Here is a 19305-nt window from a genome sequence, read left to right as displayed (position 1 = left end):
AGATGAGCCAAAACCAGATTAAGCTGCCAGACTGGTGGAGGAGGCCGGACTGGAGGAAACACCCTGGACAAGCCCTTCAGGAATTGTTTAATAATCCTATCGGACCAAAGTGAAGGACCTGAAGACATCCGCCTGAACCTAGAGATGGCTGCTAGATGTACTTTGACAGAAGAATGAGCCAAACCTGACTTTGCCAGAGAAAGAATATATCGTAAAAGCTGATGCGGAGCTGAAGTGTATGGATGAATATTCTGCCTCTGACACCAGAAACAGAATCTCTTCCATTTCGCCCGATAAGTCTTATTTGTACTTGGAGCTCGGGCCTGAGACAGAATATCTCTACACTCTTCTGAGAGGTTCAAATCTTGGAATTCTCTGTACTCAGGAGCCACGCTGTCAATTGGAGTGAGCTCGGATCTGGATGGAGCACCTGACCCTGAGACATCGTCAACAGAGACGGAATAGGCTGTAGGTGAATCAGTTTGTCATGAGACAGTAGGAGGAGTTCCGTGTACCAGAACTGACGGGGCCACGCTGGTGCTTTCAAAATCATTCCGCAAGGTTCCGCTTTGAGTTTCCTGATCAGCCTCGGGATCAATGGAATTAGAGGAAAGGCGAAGACAAATGCGCCGTACCAAGATATCAAAAGCGCATTCCCCAAGAACCCCCGCTGGTGATCCCTGCTTGCGTAGAACCGGCATTTGGTGTTTTCTGGGGTTGCAAACAGGTCTATGGTTGGGGTCCCCTAAACTGAAAAGATCTCCTCGAAAATGGCCTGGTCCAATTCCCACTCGTGACTGATCGATCTTTGGCAACTCAACGCATCCGCTGTTGAATTGAGCGAGCCTGCTAGGTGTCCTGCCGTAAGAATATTGTTGTTGAGAATCGCCCAGTTCCAAATTTTCTGAGCTTCTTTTGAAAGAGCCCGGGATCTTGTCCCGCCCTGTTTTTTTATATAGGTCATGGCAGTTGTGTTGTCCGTGCGAACCAGCACTGTGTGATTCTGAATCCTTGGAAGAAAAGCCTTCAGGGCTAAGCGAATAGCTCTGAGTTCCAATAGATTGATGTGGAACATGCGCTGATCTGGATCCCAATGACCGCTCACCTTCAACTCTTGAAGTACTGCTGCCCAGCCTTCTAGTGAAGCGTCCGTGGTTAAAACCATGGGTGATGGGGGGAAGCGTGAAGTTTAAGCCTTTTGAGATGTTGTCTTTTACCAACCACCCGCTGCTTGCTTTTCTCATTGCTGATGTCACCGTGATTTTGTCGTCGAACGAGCCTTCCGCCTGGTGCCATTGCTTGTCCAGTTGCTCTTGTAACGGACGCATTCGAAGCCTGCAGTGCGGAATCAATGGTATGCAGGATGATATCGATCCAAGCAGGGACTTGTAGAGACGGACCGACATAGACTTCCTCTTTTGCAAGAGACGAGCTGACAGAATAAGTTTGTTCTGACGTTCCTCCGATGGAAAGGCCTTGCAGCGATTTGTGTCCAGAATAGAGCCTAGAAATTTTGCTGACCTGGATGTAAGAAGGATCGACTTCTCCTTGTTGAGTTGCAGGCCCAGTTGGTTGAAAAGTTGAATGCAGCTTGAGACCACTCTGGAAGCTGCCTGGAAAGATGGAGCTTTTATCAGCCAATCGTCTAGGTATGGAAAAACCAAGATTGTCTTCTGAGAAACGCCGTCACCGGAGCCAGTACCTTCGTAAATATTCTTGGTGCGGACCTGAGACCAAACGGAAGCACTCTGAACTGAAAATGGCTCTTGTCTACTGTGAAGCGTAGGTATTGCCTGTGAGCTGGATGGATCGGCACATGGAAGTATGCATCTTCCAAATCCAGCGTTGCCATGTAGTCCCCTGGATTCAGTAGACGTAGAATATCCTGAAGGGTGACCATCCTGAATGTAGTTTTATGAGATAGGTGTTGAGCTCCCTTGGATCTAATATTGGACGCCACTTTTCCTTTGTCTTTCGAACGAGGAAGAACCTGGAATAAAAACCTTTCCCCCTCTAGGAGTGAGGTACAGATTCTATTGCCACCTTGATGAAAAGTTGGTGGGCTTCGAGACGTAGAAGTTTTAGATGTTTCAATGCGTTGGCGCCTGGAGCTCTGGTTGGAGGAAGTTGTTGAAACTTCAAAGTGTGGCACCCTGAATGATAATCAGAACCCACTGGTCTGATGTAATGACCTTCCAGCTGCGTAGAAAATGGGAAATCCTGCCCCCCACTGATGTTATCGGAGGGGTAGGAACAGTAGAATTGTCTCTCCCTTGACGCCCTCTTGGTGGCTGACGAGAGAAAGACGCTGATTGACCTTGGCCCTGTGAGTATTGCGGCTTGTAAGATTGAGAGGACTGAGAGTACGAAGAGTAGCGTTGTTGATTGCCACCTCTGTACGACGAAAAACCTCTCGCACCTCTGAAAGGAACTTTGCGGTAGTTCAATGACCCCAAGGACCTTGTCGTGTCCGTGTCCGTTTCCTTCTTGATGCCTTGAAGAACATCATCTACAAGCTTTCCAAAAAGCATCTCTCCATCGTAAGGTAAGTCCAAGACCTTATTTTGGACTTTCTGGCGAAACTAGGTTGCCCGTAGTCAGCCCTGGAGCCTCAAAACTGCTAAACCCGCCAATGCACGGAAAGCTGTTGTTGCTATGTCCATAGCACTATCTATCACCTCTGAAGAGGAACGCTCCCCTTCCATCATTGTCTTCCTGGCTTCATCTTTCGCTGCATCCGGAAGTTGGTCCACAAATGGGATAAATCACACCACATCTGGCGATCATATCTGCCCAAGATAGCAAGAGCATTAGCAGCTCGAACCTGGAGATTGGCCATAGAAGAAAACCTTTTTCCCACATTGTCCAGACACCTCCCTTCCTTGTCTGGTGGTGTTGTTAGTGGTGTCGAAGAATTCTTGGACTTGCTTTGCGCCGCTTGGAAAATGACTGAGTCCGGCTTCGGTTGACCTGTCAGACAAGCAGAACTGCCGTCCGGTGCTTTATATTTCTTCTCCAGCCGGGGAAGAACAGGGATAACCGTGGCAGGATTCTGCATCACTTTAGTGCCTTCCGACCATACATGTTCAATTATTGGAATTGAACGAATGGACTTTCTGTAAGGTTCCTTGAAGTCGTAAAGGAAACATTCTGATTGCACCGTCGTAATTGGAAGGCCAAATCTCTTGGAAGCCCTTTCCATAAGATTATGGAAACCTCCAATGTCAGCTGGAGGGGAGGTTGCAGTATCCGGCACTGGTGAATCAGGATCCTGGTTGACATCATCGTCCCAACCTCCTTCCTGGTCATTTGAAGGTTCAACCTGAAGGTCTCCATCAGATGAGACATCATCGTCTTGAACTGTCACAACTGACAGCTCTCTCTGGGTTCCTGTCCCGAAACCAGAGTAACCAGAGGCGTCACTGCCACTGCAGGAATAGTAGGAATGGATGGAGAAGGAGGACGCTCCTGCTGATCCGCAGTTTGCGATGGAAACCTCTTCTTGTAGTCTTGTAACATCAACTGCAAGTCTGTAATAAGAGAGGACGGCATTGCTACCATATCCTGCCTTGTTTTTTGTGGAGGCCTTTCTTGCTGAACAAATTGGCGCTCCTCAGTATAGCATTCATCAGAGTCCAAATCTTGATATTTCACCTGTAGTTGGGATGGGCTATAAGCGTCCCCATAAGGACCATCCTCATCTACATCAGACTCCTCATCCAGAAGCAAAGTGGGAGGCAAAGGAGTTACACGCCGTGGAGATGTCATTTGTGGGGTAATTGGCTGCCTTCTAATAGATATGCGGGCCTTTTGAATCATCGACGTCGTCGACAGTAACGTCGGTGGAATCGTCATAGACGGGACCGTCGATGGAGAGATGAATTTCGTCGACGGAGGGTTGGTCGTCAACGGTGGATTGATCCGTCGACGAACTCGTCGTCATAATCATCATGGCCGACGTCGTCGGCGTAGTCTTCATCGTCGCCGCCGCCGACACTATCTTCGTCGTCATTACCGTCGACGTCGAAGATGTAAAGACCATCGTCGAAGAGCAGGAAACAGGTACTTTAAACGTCGACGAAGATATCAATGCCGCCGTCGACGAAGCTGCCATCGACGAAGCCGTACCTGAACTTAGGTCCTTTCTGGAAGCCGTCGTCGACGTACCAGCTGTTTTCGTTGTCGACGGACGTGGTTTTTTGTCAGATCTTCCTTCCTGAGGGATAGTTCTCCTTTTCAGATGATGGAGAAGTTACAGATAAACTTTTCTTCACCTTCTTAGCTGTCTGTGTCTCATCAGTCTGTCCCAGCCTCTCCTTTACACCTCGGTGAGGAGATTTCATAGGACTAGCCCTTTCAGACCTATCAGAGGTCTTTTGTAAGGCTTTCACAGGGGGCTCCATGGATGCTGAAGGGGATGACCTACCCCTCTTCTTGGATCTTCTGGAGGACGCAGCTGAGGAAGAATCCTCACTGTCAGATGACAAAACCTCCTTACGTGACTTCATTTTTTGGAGCCAAGTCAGCAAGCGGCCTTCCCTGTCTCTCAAGGTCTTTGTAGAGAATGTCCTGCAGATCTTACAATCTGTGGCCTTGTGGTCTGGGTACAAGCAGTAGATACAGTCCTCATGCTTGTCCTCCACAAACAGCCTCTTCTTAGTACAAGTAGCACAACCTCTAAATAAAGCCTTCTTCTCCTTGTCAGACATATTAAAGTTGAAGAAATGGAAAAAAATCCAATCTGAAGAGAAATCTGAGCAGACCTCAGTGGAGACTCCCTAGCCCAACGTGCAGTAGAAAAATCTGAGGCTCTGAGGCTCTCTCAGGAGGCTTCTAAGGGGTGAGGCTGTTCTGATTGGTTGTTGCAGAATTTTTGGTCTCTTTTACAAAAAGAGGTGGACAAGCTACAAAATGATATGAGGCCTAGGCCTTGTTTTCTCTTTTGTACTTACTGCTATGGTATTTATTATTTACTGAGGCTCCCATTCCGACGACGGGGGAAGCATGGGAATCTATGAAAGTTCCAATACTGGGGAAATTAGTACATTTCAAAGAGAATTCCAAAACAAAACAAGAAGAAAAAAAAATGCACATAATTTGGAACTCTTGTTGGAATTTTTTCATACTGTTAATATTTGAAATGTACTTGTTCTAGGGCTGCATCTTGGCAGCGGGTGCTGGCATTGTGTGCACAAGTGCATACAAAAAAAACTCTTCGCTTATTGTTTTGGTGACATCCTCCTACCCGGAGAGACTCCCCTTGTGCCTGGGATTTACTCCTACTTGTGCTGGAAAATCTGAGAGAGTCAACCTCTCTTGGTGGTGTTCTACCGGCTGCTAGCACCTGATTGCTTTGAGTTGAAGTTTGCTCCTTTTTAAAAAAGTACAAAGATAGGCTACTAAATGGATTGCCTTGAGCAATTACAGCCTATTATATCTTTATCATACTGCTTGATTATGGTGCTGTGGGACTCCCACTTCCAGGATGGGGATTGATTCAAATCATGTGAATCTAGGAAAGATATCCCAATACTGGATAACAGCAACTTAGGTTAAGACTGCCTCTCAAGCTTTGAAATAGTTCATCCGATTAATACGGAGCACAGTTTCCACTGCACTTTTAGGAGAGGACCCAAGAAAACCTAGAATATATTTAGGTTCACAAACTATACCATGTGACTATCTATACATTCTGAAAGGTTGAGATGATGTCAGTAAAGAATTATAGAAACCTAGCCAGAAGTCTAGTACCACACTGGACTGTAAGATTGAAATCTGGAGGCCATAGAGTCTCTAGTCCACTCCCATTTGCCTAATGGTGTCTGCAGAAGAAAACAAGTTACTTACCTGTAAATTTAGTTCCGCATTATTGGTAACTTTCATAGATTCCCATGCTTTTGTATCATTCCCCGTCGTCGGAATGGGAGTCTCGGTAACAAAAATACCATAGCACAAAAGAGAAAGAAAAAGGCCTAGGCCTCATTCCCTTTTGTAGCATATCTCCCTCATTTTGTAAAACAGACCAAACTTAGGCATCAGCCAATCAGAAGTGCCTCACGCCTTGGAACCCTCCTGAAGGAACCTCAGAGCCTCAGATTATCGTAGCCGTTGTGTATCAGTCACCATATCTGTTGTAGGCTGAGCTTTCCTCGGGAAGGTGTGTCGGCGCATGGGAATCTATGAAAGTTACCAATACTGGGGAACCAAAGTTACAGGTAAGGAACTTATTTTCTTGCCCCAGTATTGGAACTTTCATAGATTCTCATGCTTTTGTATCAGAGTAGTAAGCAGTTAGCAATAAAAAAACAAATTTTGTGTCATAAATCCATTGCAATAGCCAACATGACATAAAGATACAAAATGTGTAACAAAGGAAGGTGGGATAGAAAGGAAAGCTCGTCAATTATTGGAAGAGGTTCCTCAGGACAGCATGGCCCACTGCCGCATCCTCTTGTTGTAAGGACTCCAAGCAGTAATGCTTAGTAAAGGTGTGAACGCTGCTCCAGGTAGCAGCTCTGCAAATGTCTTTAATCTGTACCCCCGCAAAGAGGGCCGTTGAAGATTCCACAGATCTTGTGGAATGTGCATGAATCCTGCCAGTCAGAGGTTTTCCTGCCGCAAAAGGCAATGCAGAATGGCACTTGTGATCCATCTTGATATCCCCTGTTTGGATAGCGGGAGGCTTTGCTTGGACCCCCAAAAGCAACAAACAATTGAGAGGATATCCGAAATCCCTTAGTACGTTCCAAGTAGAATTTCAAGCACCGTTGTACATCCAAATAATGCAGTGTATTTTCCGCTGGTGTAGCCGGTTGAGGAAAGAATGCTTTCAGAATAACCGGCTCGTTCAAGTGGAAGTCTGAGGGTACCTTAGGCATAAACCTAGGGTTAGTTCTCAAGATTACAGTGTTCCTTTTAAATTATAGGAAAGGCTCCTGGATAGTAAAGGCCTGCAACTCTCCAACACGTCTAGCCAATGTGAGAGCGAGGAGGATAGCCATTTTCCATGAAAGGAACTTCATGTCAGAACGATGAATTGGTTCGAATGTGCCTTGCATGAGCTGAGAAAGGACTAGATTTAGATGCAAAGTAGGAGGCGGAGGCCTCACTGGTGGATAGACTCTGAACAAGCCCTTAAGAAACTGTTTGACAATCCTGGAAGACCACAGGTAAGGTCCAGACCCAGACCTTCTGTATCTCGAAATGGCCGCCAAATGAACCTTAATTGACGGATGGGCTAGTCCCGACTTAGCCAGGGACAGCAGATAAGGCAGGAGCTGATGAGGCTTGGAAGCAAAGGGGTCAATCTTTTCTCTCCTACACCAGAAACAAAATATTTTCCATTTAAGACGGTAAGTCCTGTTCGTTGAAGGAGCCCTTGCCTGGGAGAGGACCTCCTTAATTTCGCTTGAGATGGGGAGATTCATAAACTCTCGCTGCTCAGGAGCCATGCTGTCAGGTGTAATGACTGTGGATCTGGGTGCCAAACTTTTCCTTCGGACATTGTGAGGAGATCTGGTATAATCCTCAAAGCAAGAGGAGGAACTTTCGACAACAGATGGAGTTCTGTGTACCAGAACCGTCTCGGCCAAGCAGGGGCTATCAAGATCATCCTGCACGGCTCCACTTTGATCTTCCTGATGAGCCGCGGGATCAGAGGGATGGGGGGAAAGGCGTAGTCAAATCTCCTTGACCAGGCTATCGAAAGCGCATTTCCCAGTGACCCTCGGTGATGAAATCTGCTTGCGTAAGACCGGCATTTTTTGTTGGTCGGTGTGGCAAAGAGATCCACCTCCGGTCTGCCCCACTGGCTGAAGACCTCTTCCAGAACTCGCTGGTTCAATTCCCAGTCGTGGCTGACTGAGGATGACCTGCTCAGTCTGTCGGCGTTCTCGTTTAGAATTCCTGGCAAGTGTTCTGCCTTTAGCGATATTCCCGAAGAATCGCCCATTCCCAGATCTGTTGAGCTTCCTGCGACAACGGACGAGATCTGGTTCCTACTTCCTTGTTCACGTAGTGCATGGCCGTGGTGTTGTCAGTCCTGATAAGCACTTGCGAACCTCCTATGCGGGGAAGAAAAGCTTGCAGACCCAGTCTCATTGATCTTTGCTCCAAAAAGTTGATGTGGAGCCGTTGCTCCTGAGGAGACCAATGACCGCTGACATGTAGGTCTTGCATCACTGCTCCCCAACCCTCCAATGACGCGTACGTTGTTACTACTTGAGGAGACGGGTCGTTTACGAAGGATAGACCTTGGGACAAGTTGTCTTGATCTGCCCACCATAAGGCCTGCTCCCCTCATCATTGGAGTGACGGTCACCTTGTCCTCGAACGATCCGTGAACCTGTTTCCATTGGTTGTCTAGTTGCTCTTGTAGAGGACGCATCCTCAGTCTACAGTGAGGAATCAGGGGAATACATGATGAAATTACCACCAGCAGAGATTTGTAGCGGCGAACTGAAAGACACCTTCTTTCTTGTAAGTCCCGAGCCAAGGCTTGTAGTTTCTCCCTCCTTTCCAGGGTCGGAAAGGCTTTCGAGAGCTTTGAATCCAGGATGGCTCCCAAGAAACGCGCTTTTCTGGACGGACTAGGGATGACTTTTCCTTGTTTAAAGTGAGCCCCAGATTTTGAAACAAGTTTGTACAGGCCCGAACAGCGTCCAGCGCTGGGTCCCTGGACGGGGCCTTCAGCAACCAATCGTCCAGGTAGGGGAAGACTTCAAAATGGTTTCTTCGTAGGAATGCCGCTACAGGCGCCAGCACCTTTGTGTAAATCCTCGGGGCTGAGCGAAGACCAAAGGGTAAAACCCTGAATTGAAAGTGGCTCTTGGCTACTGTGAATCGTAGAAACCTTCGGTGTGCTGGGTGAATCGGGACATGGAAGTACGCGTCCTCGAGATCGAGCGTGGCCATGAAATCCCCCGGACTGATGAGCCGCAAGATGTCTTGGAGAGAGACCCTCCGGAAGGACAGGGAGATGAGATAGGTGTTGAGCTCCCTGAGATCTAAAATGGGGCGCCATTTGTCCAGCGTCTTCTTTATCAGGAAGAACCTGGAATAGAATCCTTGTCCCTTTTGATTGGAGGGGACCGGCTCTATCGCTCCCTTCCGGAGCCTCTGTTGGACTTCAAGCCGCAGGAGACGCAGTTGGTTCGATGGAATGGCTGCCGGGGGCTTGGGTGGAAGGACTTGCGTAAATTCCATGGTATGTTATTTCCGAATGATGTTGAGCACCCAACGGTCCGATGTTATTTTGGACCAGTAGGTATTTGGTTACCCTGCCTCCAACTGATGACTTCTTGGAGGAGGGTCCAGTAGGAAGAGCCAGGAGGCCTCTATTGGCGCTTGGACGAATCCCGTCCTCGGCTAGCCTGTTTCCCCTTATTTTAAGGCCTGGAGTAGTTAGAAGATTGGCCTTGTCTCTGTTGATAAGGCTGGCGGAACTGCTGGGAACCTGAGCCCGTGGATGAATAACGCTGCTGTTGATAGGATCCCCTGTAGTTATTACCTCTGCCTCTGGAACCCTTAAAAGGAGAGGTGCGGTTTTGAAAGGTACTTAAGGCTCTGGCAGTTTCCGTGTCCTTTTTGATCTCCTGAAGAGTGTCATCGATTAGCTTTCCAAATAATGCTTCCCCATCAAAGGGAAGATCCAGGACTTTGTTTTGAATCTCCGGTCGAAACCAGGTAGCCTTCAGCCACCCCTGGAAACGGAGGACTGCCGCCCCAGCCAAGGAACGAAACGCTGTTGTTGCAATGTCCATGGCACAGTCAAGGATCTCCATTGACGTCGCCTCTCCCTCCTGCAAGATCTTTTTTGCCTCTGATGTTGGATCTGGAGGTAGCTGGTCCAGGAACGGAGCAACATCACACCAAAGTTGGCGGTAGTATCTACCCAATATTGCCAGGGCATTGGCAGCTCGCACCAGAAGACTCGCCATCGACGAGAATCTTTTCCCAGCATTATCCAATCTCCGCCCTTGCTTGTCCGGAGGAGTTGTAAAGGGGGCAGAGGGGTTGCGGGATTTCCTCTGCTCTGCTTGCTAAATAACTGAGTCTGGTTTGGGATGGCCCGTTAAGGTCGCCGGCCCATCGTCAGGTGCTCTGTATTTCTTATCCAGACGCGGTAGCACAGGGACCACCGTCGCTGGGTTCTTCATAGTCTTCAGGCCAATTTGAACCTGCCAGCTGCTCTTTCCATAAGCTGATGGAAACCTCCTATGTCCGCTGGCGGGGAATCTACTGGATCCGGAATTGGAGATGAAGGATACAGAATGATGTATTCATCCCGTTCAGTCATATGTACAGAGTCATGATCCGAATTTTGATCCTCATCTGAGTAATCATCAAGGGCATCTGCCGGCCTTTAAGGATCTTGCGGAAAAGGTGTCTGAAGGGACACCTGAGCAGATAATCCAGGAGTAGCCTTTAAGGCAGAAACCAAGACAGGCGTTGCAGGCGCTGGTGGAACCAGAATTGGCCTAATAGCCTTAGATTTTTAGTCCTGCAGCATCTTATGCAGGTCCTGTAGGAATGAAGATGGTACTGTAACCATATCCTGCCCAGAATAATATTGTGACTGGGCTGCCTGATGATGTCCACCATCCTCCTGGTCATATCCCCCTTCAGAGTCTGTCTCTTGACATTTGACCAGAAGTTGAGAGGGACTATTGGCATAGCTATATGAGTCCTGGTCATCCTCATCCGGCTCACCTTCCTCAAAGAGCAAAGCTGGTGGTAAGGCTCTCCTAGGAGATGTCATCTCCGGCGTTATTCTTGTCACTGAAATTGTAATTCTTTTTTCAGATGACAATATCGTCCATGGTTCCGTCGATGATTGTTGCACACACGTCGACGAGATTGGTGTCGTCGACGATGAAACTGTCGACGATCCAGCTGTCGTCGTCGTTAAAGTCTTCGTCGTCAATGCTCTCGTCGAGGACACCGTCGTTGTCGTCATTATCATCGACGACGCTGTCACTCTCGTCATCGATGCTGTGGTACTCGTTGACGCCTTCGTCGTCAACGCCTTTGTCGTCGGCAAACCTCCCTTCGACACTGATGAACCTGCCGTCGACGCTTCCTTCTTCGACGACGATCCCTTCGTCGACGAATCCCCCGTCGACGAGCTTGTCGACTAAACCAATTTTAATTTCGTCTTCAATTTCTTCGTCGACGGAAACTCTGCCGTTGACGCCTTCGCCGCCGAGGACTTGGAACTGTTCTCAGACTGGAAAGAGGGTTTCTTGAAGGATGAGTCAGTCTTCTCACCCTTGGAAGTCGTAGATGGTCCTACCCTCTCCTTTTCACCTCGGTGAGGAGATTTGCTTGGACCCTGGCTCTCAGACTCACTGGGGGTCTATTTTGAGGCCTTAGAAGGACGCTCCACAGAAGGAGAAGGGGAACCCCTACCCCTTTTCACTGACCTTCTTGAGGAAGATGCCGATGCTGTATCCTCACTGTCACTGGAGACAGTATCCTTCCTGGATTTCAACTTCTGGAGCCATGTCAGAAGCCTACCCTCACGGTCCCGGAGGGTCTTGGTTGAAAAGGTGCGACAGATCTTACAGTCCTTGTGGTCAGGATAGAGGCAATAGATGCAGTCCTTATGCTTATCCTCAATGAAAAGCCTTTTCTTGCCACAGGTGGAACATGGCTTGAAAAGGGCCTTCTTCTTCTCCTTGTCAGACATCCTGGAAGGCAGCTAACAATCTGAAGTGAATCTAAAAAGAATCTGAAGAAAAAACCTTGAAGAAACTCTTTGAAGAGTAGAAGTTGAGCAGAGCTCAAAGGAGACTCCCTAAGATCAACGTGCGGTAGAAAATCTGAGGCTCTGATGTTCCTTCCTTAAGGGGTAAGGCACTTCTTATTGGCTGATGTCTAAGTTTGGTCTCTTTTACAAAAAGAGGGTGATGTGCCACAAAAGGGAATGAGGCCTAGGCCTTTTTCTTTCTCTTTTGTGCCTACTGCTATGGTATTTTTTGTTACCGAGACTTCCTTTCCGACGACGGGGAATGATACAAAAGCATGGGAATCTATGAAAGTTCCAATACTGGGGCAACCTATGTGCTTACGTCAAGGAAGCAATCATTTAAGATTTTTAACTGGGGAACACTGTGAACTAAGGCTGAAATCAAAGCCGTAACCTCATTGAAATACCTATATTTTTCTAGGAAAAAAAATTGCTTTAGAACAGCATAACCTGATGTATGAAAAAATCTATCAGAAATAAAACTCACTTACAGAAGGTCTCACCTTTAGAATTTGCATCAAAATTATAATGGATATAGGTGCTCAAAATAATTTGTCACTTTGTATGCTATCCCTACATTTTTCATACACAATGTATGAAGTTTTGAATTTTGTAGACAGATTATGAAATATTACAGATGAGAAATTCCCGTTTGTTGTAAAATTCTAAGGCAACTTCAGGAAGAAATCCAAGAAAGTGTCCATAGGATAGACACAATTAGTCTGAACTGTATCTTACTTAACCTATCTAACAATAAAGATGGTAAAATACTGCCTTAACAAAGGAAAAATTAGATCACATCTACAAATATCCTCAAAGTAATGTTATTTTAGTGTTTTTAATTTTTTTTAAACCCTATTGGACTCCAGTGGTGGAATTTGATTACTAACTTCTGAAGGTAATTTCCCAAGCAATCACAGAAGAAAACTATGTTAAAGATAGAACAATGAATTACCCTTAATATGATGTATTTAATGTCTAGATAACACTGTTCAAATCACCCTAAAAGTCACTTACAACTAAAAACTTAAAACTCACCAAGAGGCAATTTTCCTTAATGTATCACGTATGCAACCTTTCTGAAGAGCAATAAATCCTAAGCTTCATAATGATAGGTAAGAGTGCTTCTGGAGGAACTCTTTGGTTCTGTCCATCTATAGCTATATAATCAACAAAGGTGTGCCCTTGTGTGCTCATTACTGGTGAACATTAGTTACTGGCAAGTACATTTGAGACTTCATCAGGCTTAAAAATCAGACATCGTTGCTTATTGATGTTATTTTCCTATGAAAAGGACTTGAAGTCTGTTGACCTAATCTGGGGTCTCCAACATTTATTTTATGAGCTTCTTCTGATCAGTGAAACCCCCATGCAGGATTGCTGATTGCGAACTCCTCGCAGTAGTGCATTCAAGAGAATCTACTCTGGCTCCTTCTGTCATTCTTCTTTCCTGGACCAGTGTTCATGTACACAGTGCGACAGACAAAGCAGGGACTGCAACATGACCAATCTCAGTGCAACTTGAAAGCAGAGACAGGTAGTCTTGCTGCAGTACCCCCATATCTCCCAGGCTTTGATTGTGCATGTTTCTGTGTTAGCATGTAGCACCACCATTGATTTGTTTTGATATGATTCCAAAGGTTTGAAGATTATCAGCACCGTGTATGACCTATTGGACTGGGCTTCACCTTCAAGATCTACTTTTAGGGAGCTGGTGAGCTACAAGTAGCCCCTGAGCTAGTCTTATTTAAAGGCGGGGCTAGCGTTTACATCCCTCCGCATTATGCTGAGGTTTATTTGAGGGCAAATAGTTCTCATGTTCCATAGACTAAACAATGATGAGATGGTGCCTTTGTGGGAAGATGCATGTGTAATTATATGTCGAAGGAGTTATCTGAAATTTTTATAACAATGTTCATGAAATATTTTGAAGTAAAACCAACTGCCAATTAAGAAGCAATAAGGAATTCTATTCTATTCTGTTCTCGAGTTCTTATATAGCGTGTGCCAACTTGAAGGCCTTCCAGAGTTGCCATAGACACTGAAGTGTGAGAGATAGAGCTGATGAGGAAGTTCAGTTACAGAAACGCTAGGTCTTTAAGCCCTCGTGGAATACAAGTTCACCCTCCAGTAGATGGAGTTCCAGTGGTAGAGTGAACCAAAGTCTGGGGGACAGAAAGGAAGTGGATTGGCCGCCCCAGTGGGATCTGCAAATTCTGGGAACGTTGGATAGATGGGCTGATGAGGATCTGAGGGCTCTCCCAGGGAGAAAAGGAGAGGCTAATGATCTTCACAAGGAAGGGCCCTTTCTATGAATTGGCCTTTTCAAAATGAGGAGTCTTAAACTGCACTTGGTGTTCCACCAGAAGGCAGTGTAGATCTCTCAGAGCCTTGGTGGCAATCGATATTTTGGATTGTTTGTCAGGGGACGTGCAGCGGTTTCCTGGACAATCTGCAGTCTCTTTACGACACAGAGGGGTGCGCTCAAAAACAGGGCACTCCAGTAGTCAAGTCAGGAAAGAACGAGGGCCTGAATGATCACTCTCTGTTGATGGAAGGCACTAGTTTAAAGATCTTTCGCAATAGTCTCAGGATGCCGTAGCAGCTGGCAGTATGTTTTTTGGCTTAATGGTCCATCGTAGGACCAGAATCAAGCCAAATACCAAGGCACTTTATTGAGTTTTTGTGAGTGGGCAGTTTGCTCAGGCAGTGTGGGAGGGGGCTCACAGTGAAGTAGCTGAGATTGTTACCCAGCACCATGACTTCGTTGAGTTTTAATTTGCAACCAGCCATCCAGCTGGCTACTTCCTGAAGACAAGGAGTCAGAGATAGATGGCGTGAGCTAGAGGAATGAAATCCTATATTTGTGAGAAAAAAAATTGAAACGTGTTACCTTGAGCCACAATAAAGCCGATTGAAGCAAGCCCAAGCATGTTGGAACTAGTGTTGGATAATAAACGGGAGTGTTGAGATATATCATATATATATATACACATAGGCAAATTGACTGGAATTGCATCATTTGAGTGTTTAAATCTAACTCACTAATCTTTTTTCTAAAAAGGAAAAGATGAAAGAGGAAAGGACCATGTAGCCCTATAGGCTGCAGCTATGTAGGTATGTAAAAAGCGTCTGCGCCTTAAAGGCTCACAGACCACCAGTTTCCCATCATGTCCAACAGGTGGCAGTTGCCTCATTTCTTTAAAAAGTAAAGGAGATGGAGGCTTCACAGATGCTAAGGAACCACCTGCTGCTAGTGTTCCATATCAGTTAGTCCAGTCCCCACATGGTCTTTCGTTGTTGTCCTCATCATTATTTTGTGGCAGATGGTAGGTACACTTCTATCATGTGTAGGTCTCAGGAGAAGGCAGGGTACATATACCATGTGACCCTTTTCTGAGTTCCTTTTCAACAAATGTGGAGCACTTATCAAATAAGGAAGGTGGGGTTGTCTTTCATAATAAAGATGAAAAAATAAAATTCATATCACTGCAAGTGAATGAGCTCACCCAAAGCTTCCAAATGGAATCAAAATCTGAAAACACATTGGAAGGTTAGTTAAAAACGCAAATAAGGCAGCCAGTATTCAGACATCGCAGCAGCTTGCAGTGAAGAAACAAAGTGCCAGTCATCTGCCGGGGGTGTGTCTTCTGTGACAACAAGAGTCAGCCGGGGGAGGGTGTAAAGTAAGTCTGAGCAGTGAACTCTGCTCTGCGTGCAGAGTTTGCGGAGATTTCCACACTCGTGTTATGCAGAGCTCACAGAGTTTTCCCTCGCTCGCATTCATCAACGTCAAGTTGGCGAGCGCAAGCAAGGAAAATCCACCTCCCGGGAAGATTTTTCCTCATTCGCGATCGTCAACATCAAGTTGGCGAGCGCGAGCATAGAAATTCCACCTCCCGGTGAGATTTCTCAGCACAGGCAGTCAGATTTCTCATTGCGAGTGGTAGCGTATGCTTGCGACCGCTTGCGTTGAGAATCTGTCCACTTGTGTTGAGAAAGCCACTGCTCGAGTAAAAATCTACTTGAGCGGCAGAAAGGAAGCAGCACCCAATGATTGCACAGTGCAGACAAGCACCTGGCACTGAAAATCACAGTGAACAGCATTTATCCAATGCACTCTGCCGCTTGCGGAGCTCTGCGTAGCGCAGTTTTTTTTGCACTTCGCGGAGTTCCAAGTAGAAGAACTCCATCCAGGCATAGTTTAAAGGCACACTGCAGATTCTTTCTTTAAAGTTGTATTGTATCTATGAACACTCATCCTTTCCTATTTTATTTTTTTAAAAATTTTTAATTAAAGGCTGCTCTTGTCTCCTTTGACTACTGTAAGATTTAGTTAGCTACATTAAAAAAACAATCGAAATGCGTGTACATAGGTATAATAAAGGCAGATTCGGGGAATATGGAAACAGTACGCATGGTAGGTGGCCTCAGGCTATTTTCTGCACCCAGCGATAGGTCTTGTGAGTATTTTTTTTTGTTGCTTTTGGCGCATAGAAGCAGAGAGAGGAGCTTTGCTTCATGTTGTGCCATTCAGAGCCGGCCCGCTGCAGTGAGCTCGGCTCCTTTGCTGCCCAGATTTCTTAAGCCACGTATGTTCTCACAATTTCTGGATGACGGGAGTTACCTAAGAAATCATAATGGTCGTTTATGTGCCGCGTGGGTCTTTTTTCACCTCAAAGCTAGCAGCTATTGGCATAGTTTTGCTCAGTTTCAAGAGTCCCACTGTTATAACTCATTTTGCAAATTACTAAAGACATACAATTAAATGTTATTATGCAATAATCACCAAATCAGCCACCTCAACACTAGCAGAACTATAATGGTTTCCACCGCCATTCTCTAAGGGCTTCCTCAAAGCATAAATGGGAGTTTGGAATGTGATAATAATGCAATAAAAACACAATTTCGACACAAGTTTTTTCCTCAATTTCCACTCTAAAAGTCCACATTTCTTGGGCAAATTTAACCGCTTTCTCCTCAGGTGAAGACATGTTTTCAATATGAGGATAAGGTGTAAAGTATGAAAGCATTTTCCCCTCATATTTCCCAGTGTTTCCGCAGTCAGCAGAGTATAAATGAGACTACTGGTATTACTGAGCCATGATGATAAGTAGAAAGACAGCAGGTAATTCCTTTCCATTATACGATTTCCAAATTTTGAGACTGATAATGTATGTATAATTTTACAAATTATATACAAAAAAAGTCAGTACATCTCAATTCGATAAGGTTTCATGCAAACATCAATGTGATAATATGTACACATGATACAAAAATCCCAAGCATATATCAGTTGATTTATGTTCACTGCAAAAGTCTGGCTGACTTACTTCTTTAATTTCGTGGTATTGTCCCAACAGTGCGTAGGGACAGTATGATATACTCATAGAGACGATTCCCATAGTGCTGATCATGATCATTGCGACGTACACATTGGGGAAGATTGACATCACTGCAGTGCCGATAGAGAAGCCTAGCGTTCCCAGGATGTAGATCACTTTTATGCTAAGGTCATAGTTGTCCAGATACTTTTGCAGCAAAGCTGAAACAAATGTAAAACTGTGATTAGACTTTCACAAGCAGAAATGCATGCATTTAACACCAATAATGACAAGATTGATGATGTGCATTATTAATTTACGATGACATGTAGCATCAGAAATATTTATAATGCTAATGTATGCAATAAAAGTCGTAATATGCACATTGATCAGACATGGCAATAAAAACTGTATAGGAGGCAATGGTGTAAAGCACATAATCAGGGGTGAAATTTAAATTAGGACGGCATAACTCGGGTGGTACTAGGAATTTACCACTTTGCTTGTTACAAAAATTCTGCAATTTATTATAATTATATGTCATCGGTGGTAACAATTTCCCGCAAACGGAGACAAACAACAGAACACAGGAGGATGTTGTTCATAGTACTTTGTTGAAATGCTTTCTAGCAAAAAATTGACACGAGGACACACTTTGCACTAAAATATACCATGAAATGCAAGCTTAGACAAAATTATGCCAAAGCACATTACGTAAATATCACCCAGCCTAAGTCATTTTCAGGTTTCATATTGTTTGGCATATAGTAGTTTTGCTACCAGTTCGTTCATGTGCCGGCACTTTTCCGGTTCCTTGGATCAAGTCTTTCTTTTTAGGTCTCGGACCGTAGGCTGCGCTTGCGCAGTCTCGCTCTGAGATTTAATGTCTCCTAGAGTGGGGCTTGAACCCGCCCTTCTTCTCCATTGGCTGGCTTCCTAAACAGAGGCCAGCCTTTGGAGGAGAGGGGCGTCACTCTGTTCAAGCCCCGTCTTTTTCGGATTCGGGGGGGGGGGCGTGTTTTTTGCAGTTTTCTTGCAGTGACGTTATCCGTCACACAACAGCAAAAACATCGCCCCTGAATGCGAAAATGTCAGCGCTTTTCTGACGCCATTTCTGCCCGACTGCCGCCGCAAGATGTCGAGAAGCTGCCGAGTCCTCCTGTGAGTACTTGCTGTACTGCCCCCTTGTTGCTCGTGCTTGCTGTCCTGCCCCCTCGTTGCTCGTGCTTGCTGTCCTGCCCCCCTCGTTGCTCGTGCTTGCTGTCCTGCCCCCCCCTCGTCGCTCATGCTTGCTGTCCTGCCTTGTGCTTGCTGTCCTGCCCCCCTCGTTGCTTGTGCTTGCTGTCCTGCCCCACCTCGTTGCTTGTGCTTGCAGTCCTGCCCCCCCTCGATGCTCGTGCTTGCTGTCCTGTCCCCTCGTTGCTTGTGCTTGCTGTCCTGCCCCATCGTTGCTTGTGCTTGCTGTCCTGCCCCCTCGTTGCTTGTGCTTGCTGTTCTGCCCCCCTCGTTGCACATGATTGCTGTCCTGCCCCCTTGTTGCTTGTGCTTGCTGTCCTGCCCCCTCGTTGCTTGTGCTGTCTCTCCTGCTCCCCCTCGTTGCTTGGGCTTGCTGTCCTGCCCCCCTCGTTGCTCGTGCTTGCTGTCCTGCCCCCTTGTAGCTTGTGCTTGCTCTCCTGCCCCCTCGTTGCTTGTGTTTGCTGTCCTGCCCCCCCCTCGTTGCTTGTGCTTGCTCTCCGGCCCCCCCTTGTTGCTTGTGCTTGCTGTACTGCCCCCTCGTTGCTTGTGCTTGCTGGCCTGCCCCCCCCTCGGTGCTTGTGCTTGCTCTACTGCCCCCTTGTTGCTTGTGCTAGCTGTCCTGCCCCCTTCGTTGCTTGTGCTTGCTCTCCTGCCCCCCCTCGTTGCTTGTGCTTACTCTCCTGCCACCCCTCATTGCTTGTGCTTGCTGTCCTGCCCCCTGGTTGCTCGTGCTTGCTGTCCTGCCCCCGCGTTGCTTGTGCTTGCTTTCCTGCCCCCTCATTGCTTGTGCTTGCTGTCCTGCCCCCTCGTTGCTTGTGCTTGTTGTCCTGCCGCCTCGTTGCTTGTGCTTGCTGTCCTGACCCCCCTAGTTGCTTGTGCTTGCTGTCCTGCCCCCGTTGCTTGTGCTTTCTGTCCTGCCCCCTCGCTGGTTGTGCTTGCTCTCCTGCCACCCCCCTCACTTGTAGCACTTGCTCTCCTGCCCCCCCTCGTTGCTTG

At 46.6% G+C, this 19305-nt stretch overlaps 1 protein-coding gene across 1 annotated transcript in view; it reads right to left on the bottom strand.

Annotated features, from left to right (window-relative positions):
* Nucleotides 1-19305, bottom strand: part of SLC45A4 (solute carrier family 45 member 4) — a 284173-nt gene that overhangs the window by 19753 nt on the left and 245115 nt on the right. The window contains exon 7 of the mRNA XM_086966277.1: nucleotides 17083-17294. Coding sequence (XP_086822403.1) covers nucleotides 17083-17294 — 212 coding nt within the window. The remainder of the gene's footprint in view (nucleotides 1-17082; nucleotides 17295-19305) is intronic.

Source organism: Lissotriton vulgaris, chromosome 4_1, assembly GCF_964263255.1.
Source record: "Lissotriton vulgaris chromosome 4_1, aLisVul1.2, whole genome shotgun sequence".
Taxonomy (NCBI): Eukaryota; Metazoa; Chordata; class Amphibia; order Caudata; family Salamandridae; genus Lissotriton; species Lissotriton vulgaris.
Note: the sequence above shows the minus strand (reverse complement) of the source record. Positions and strands in the feature narration are given on the sequence as shown.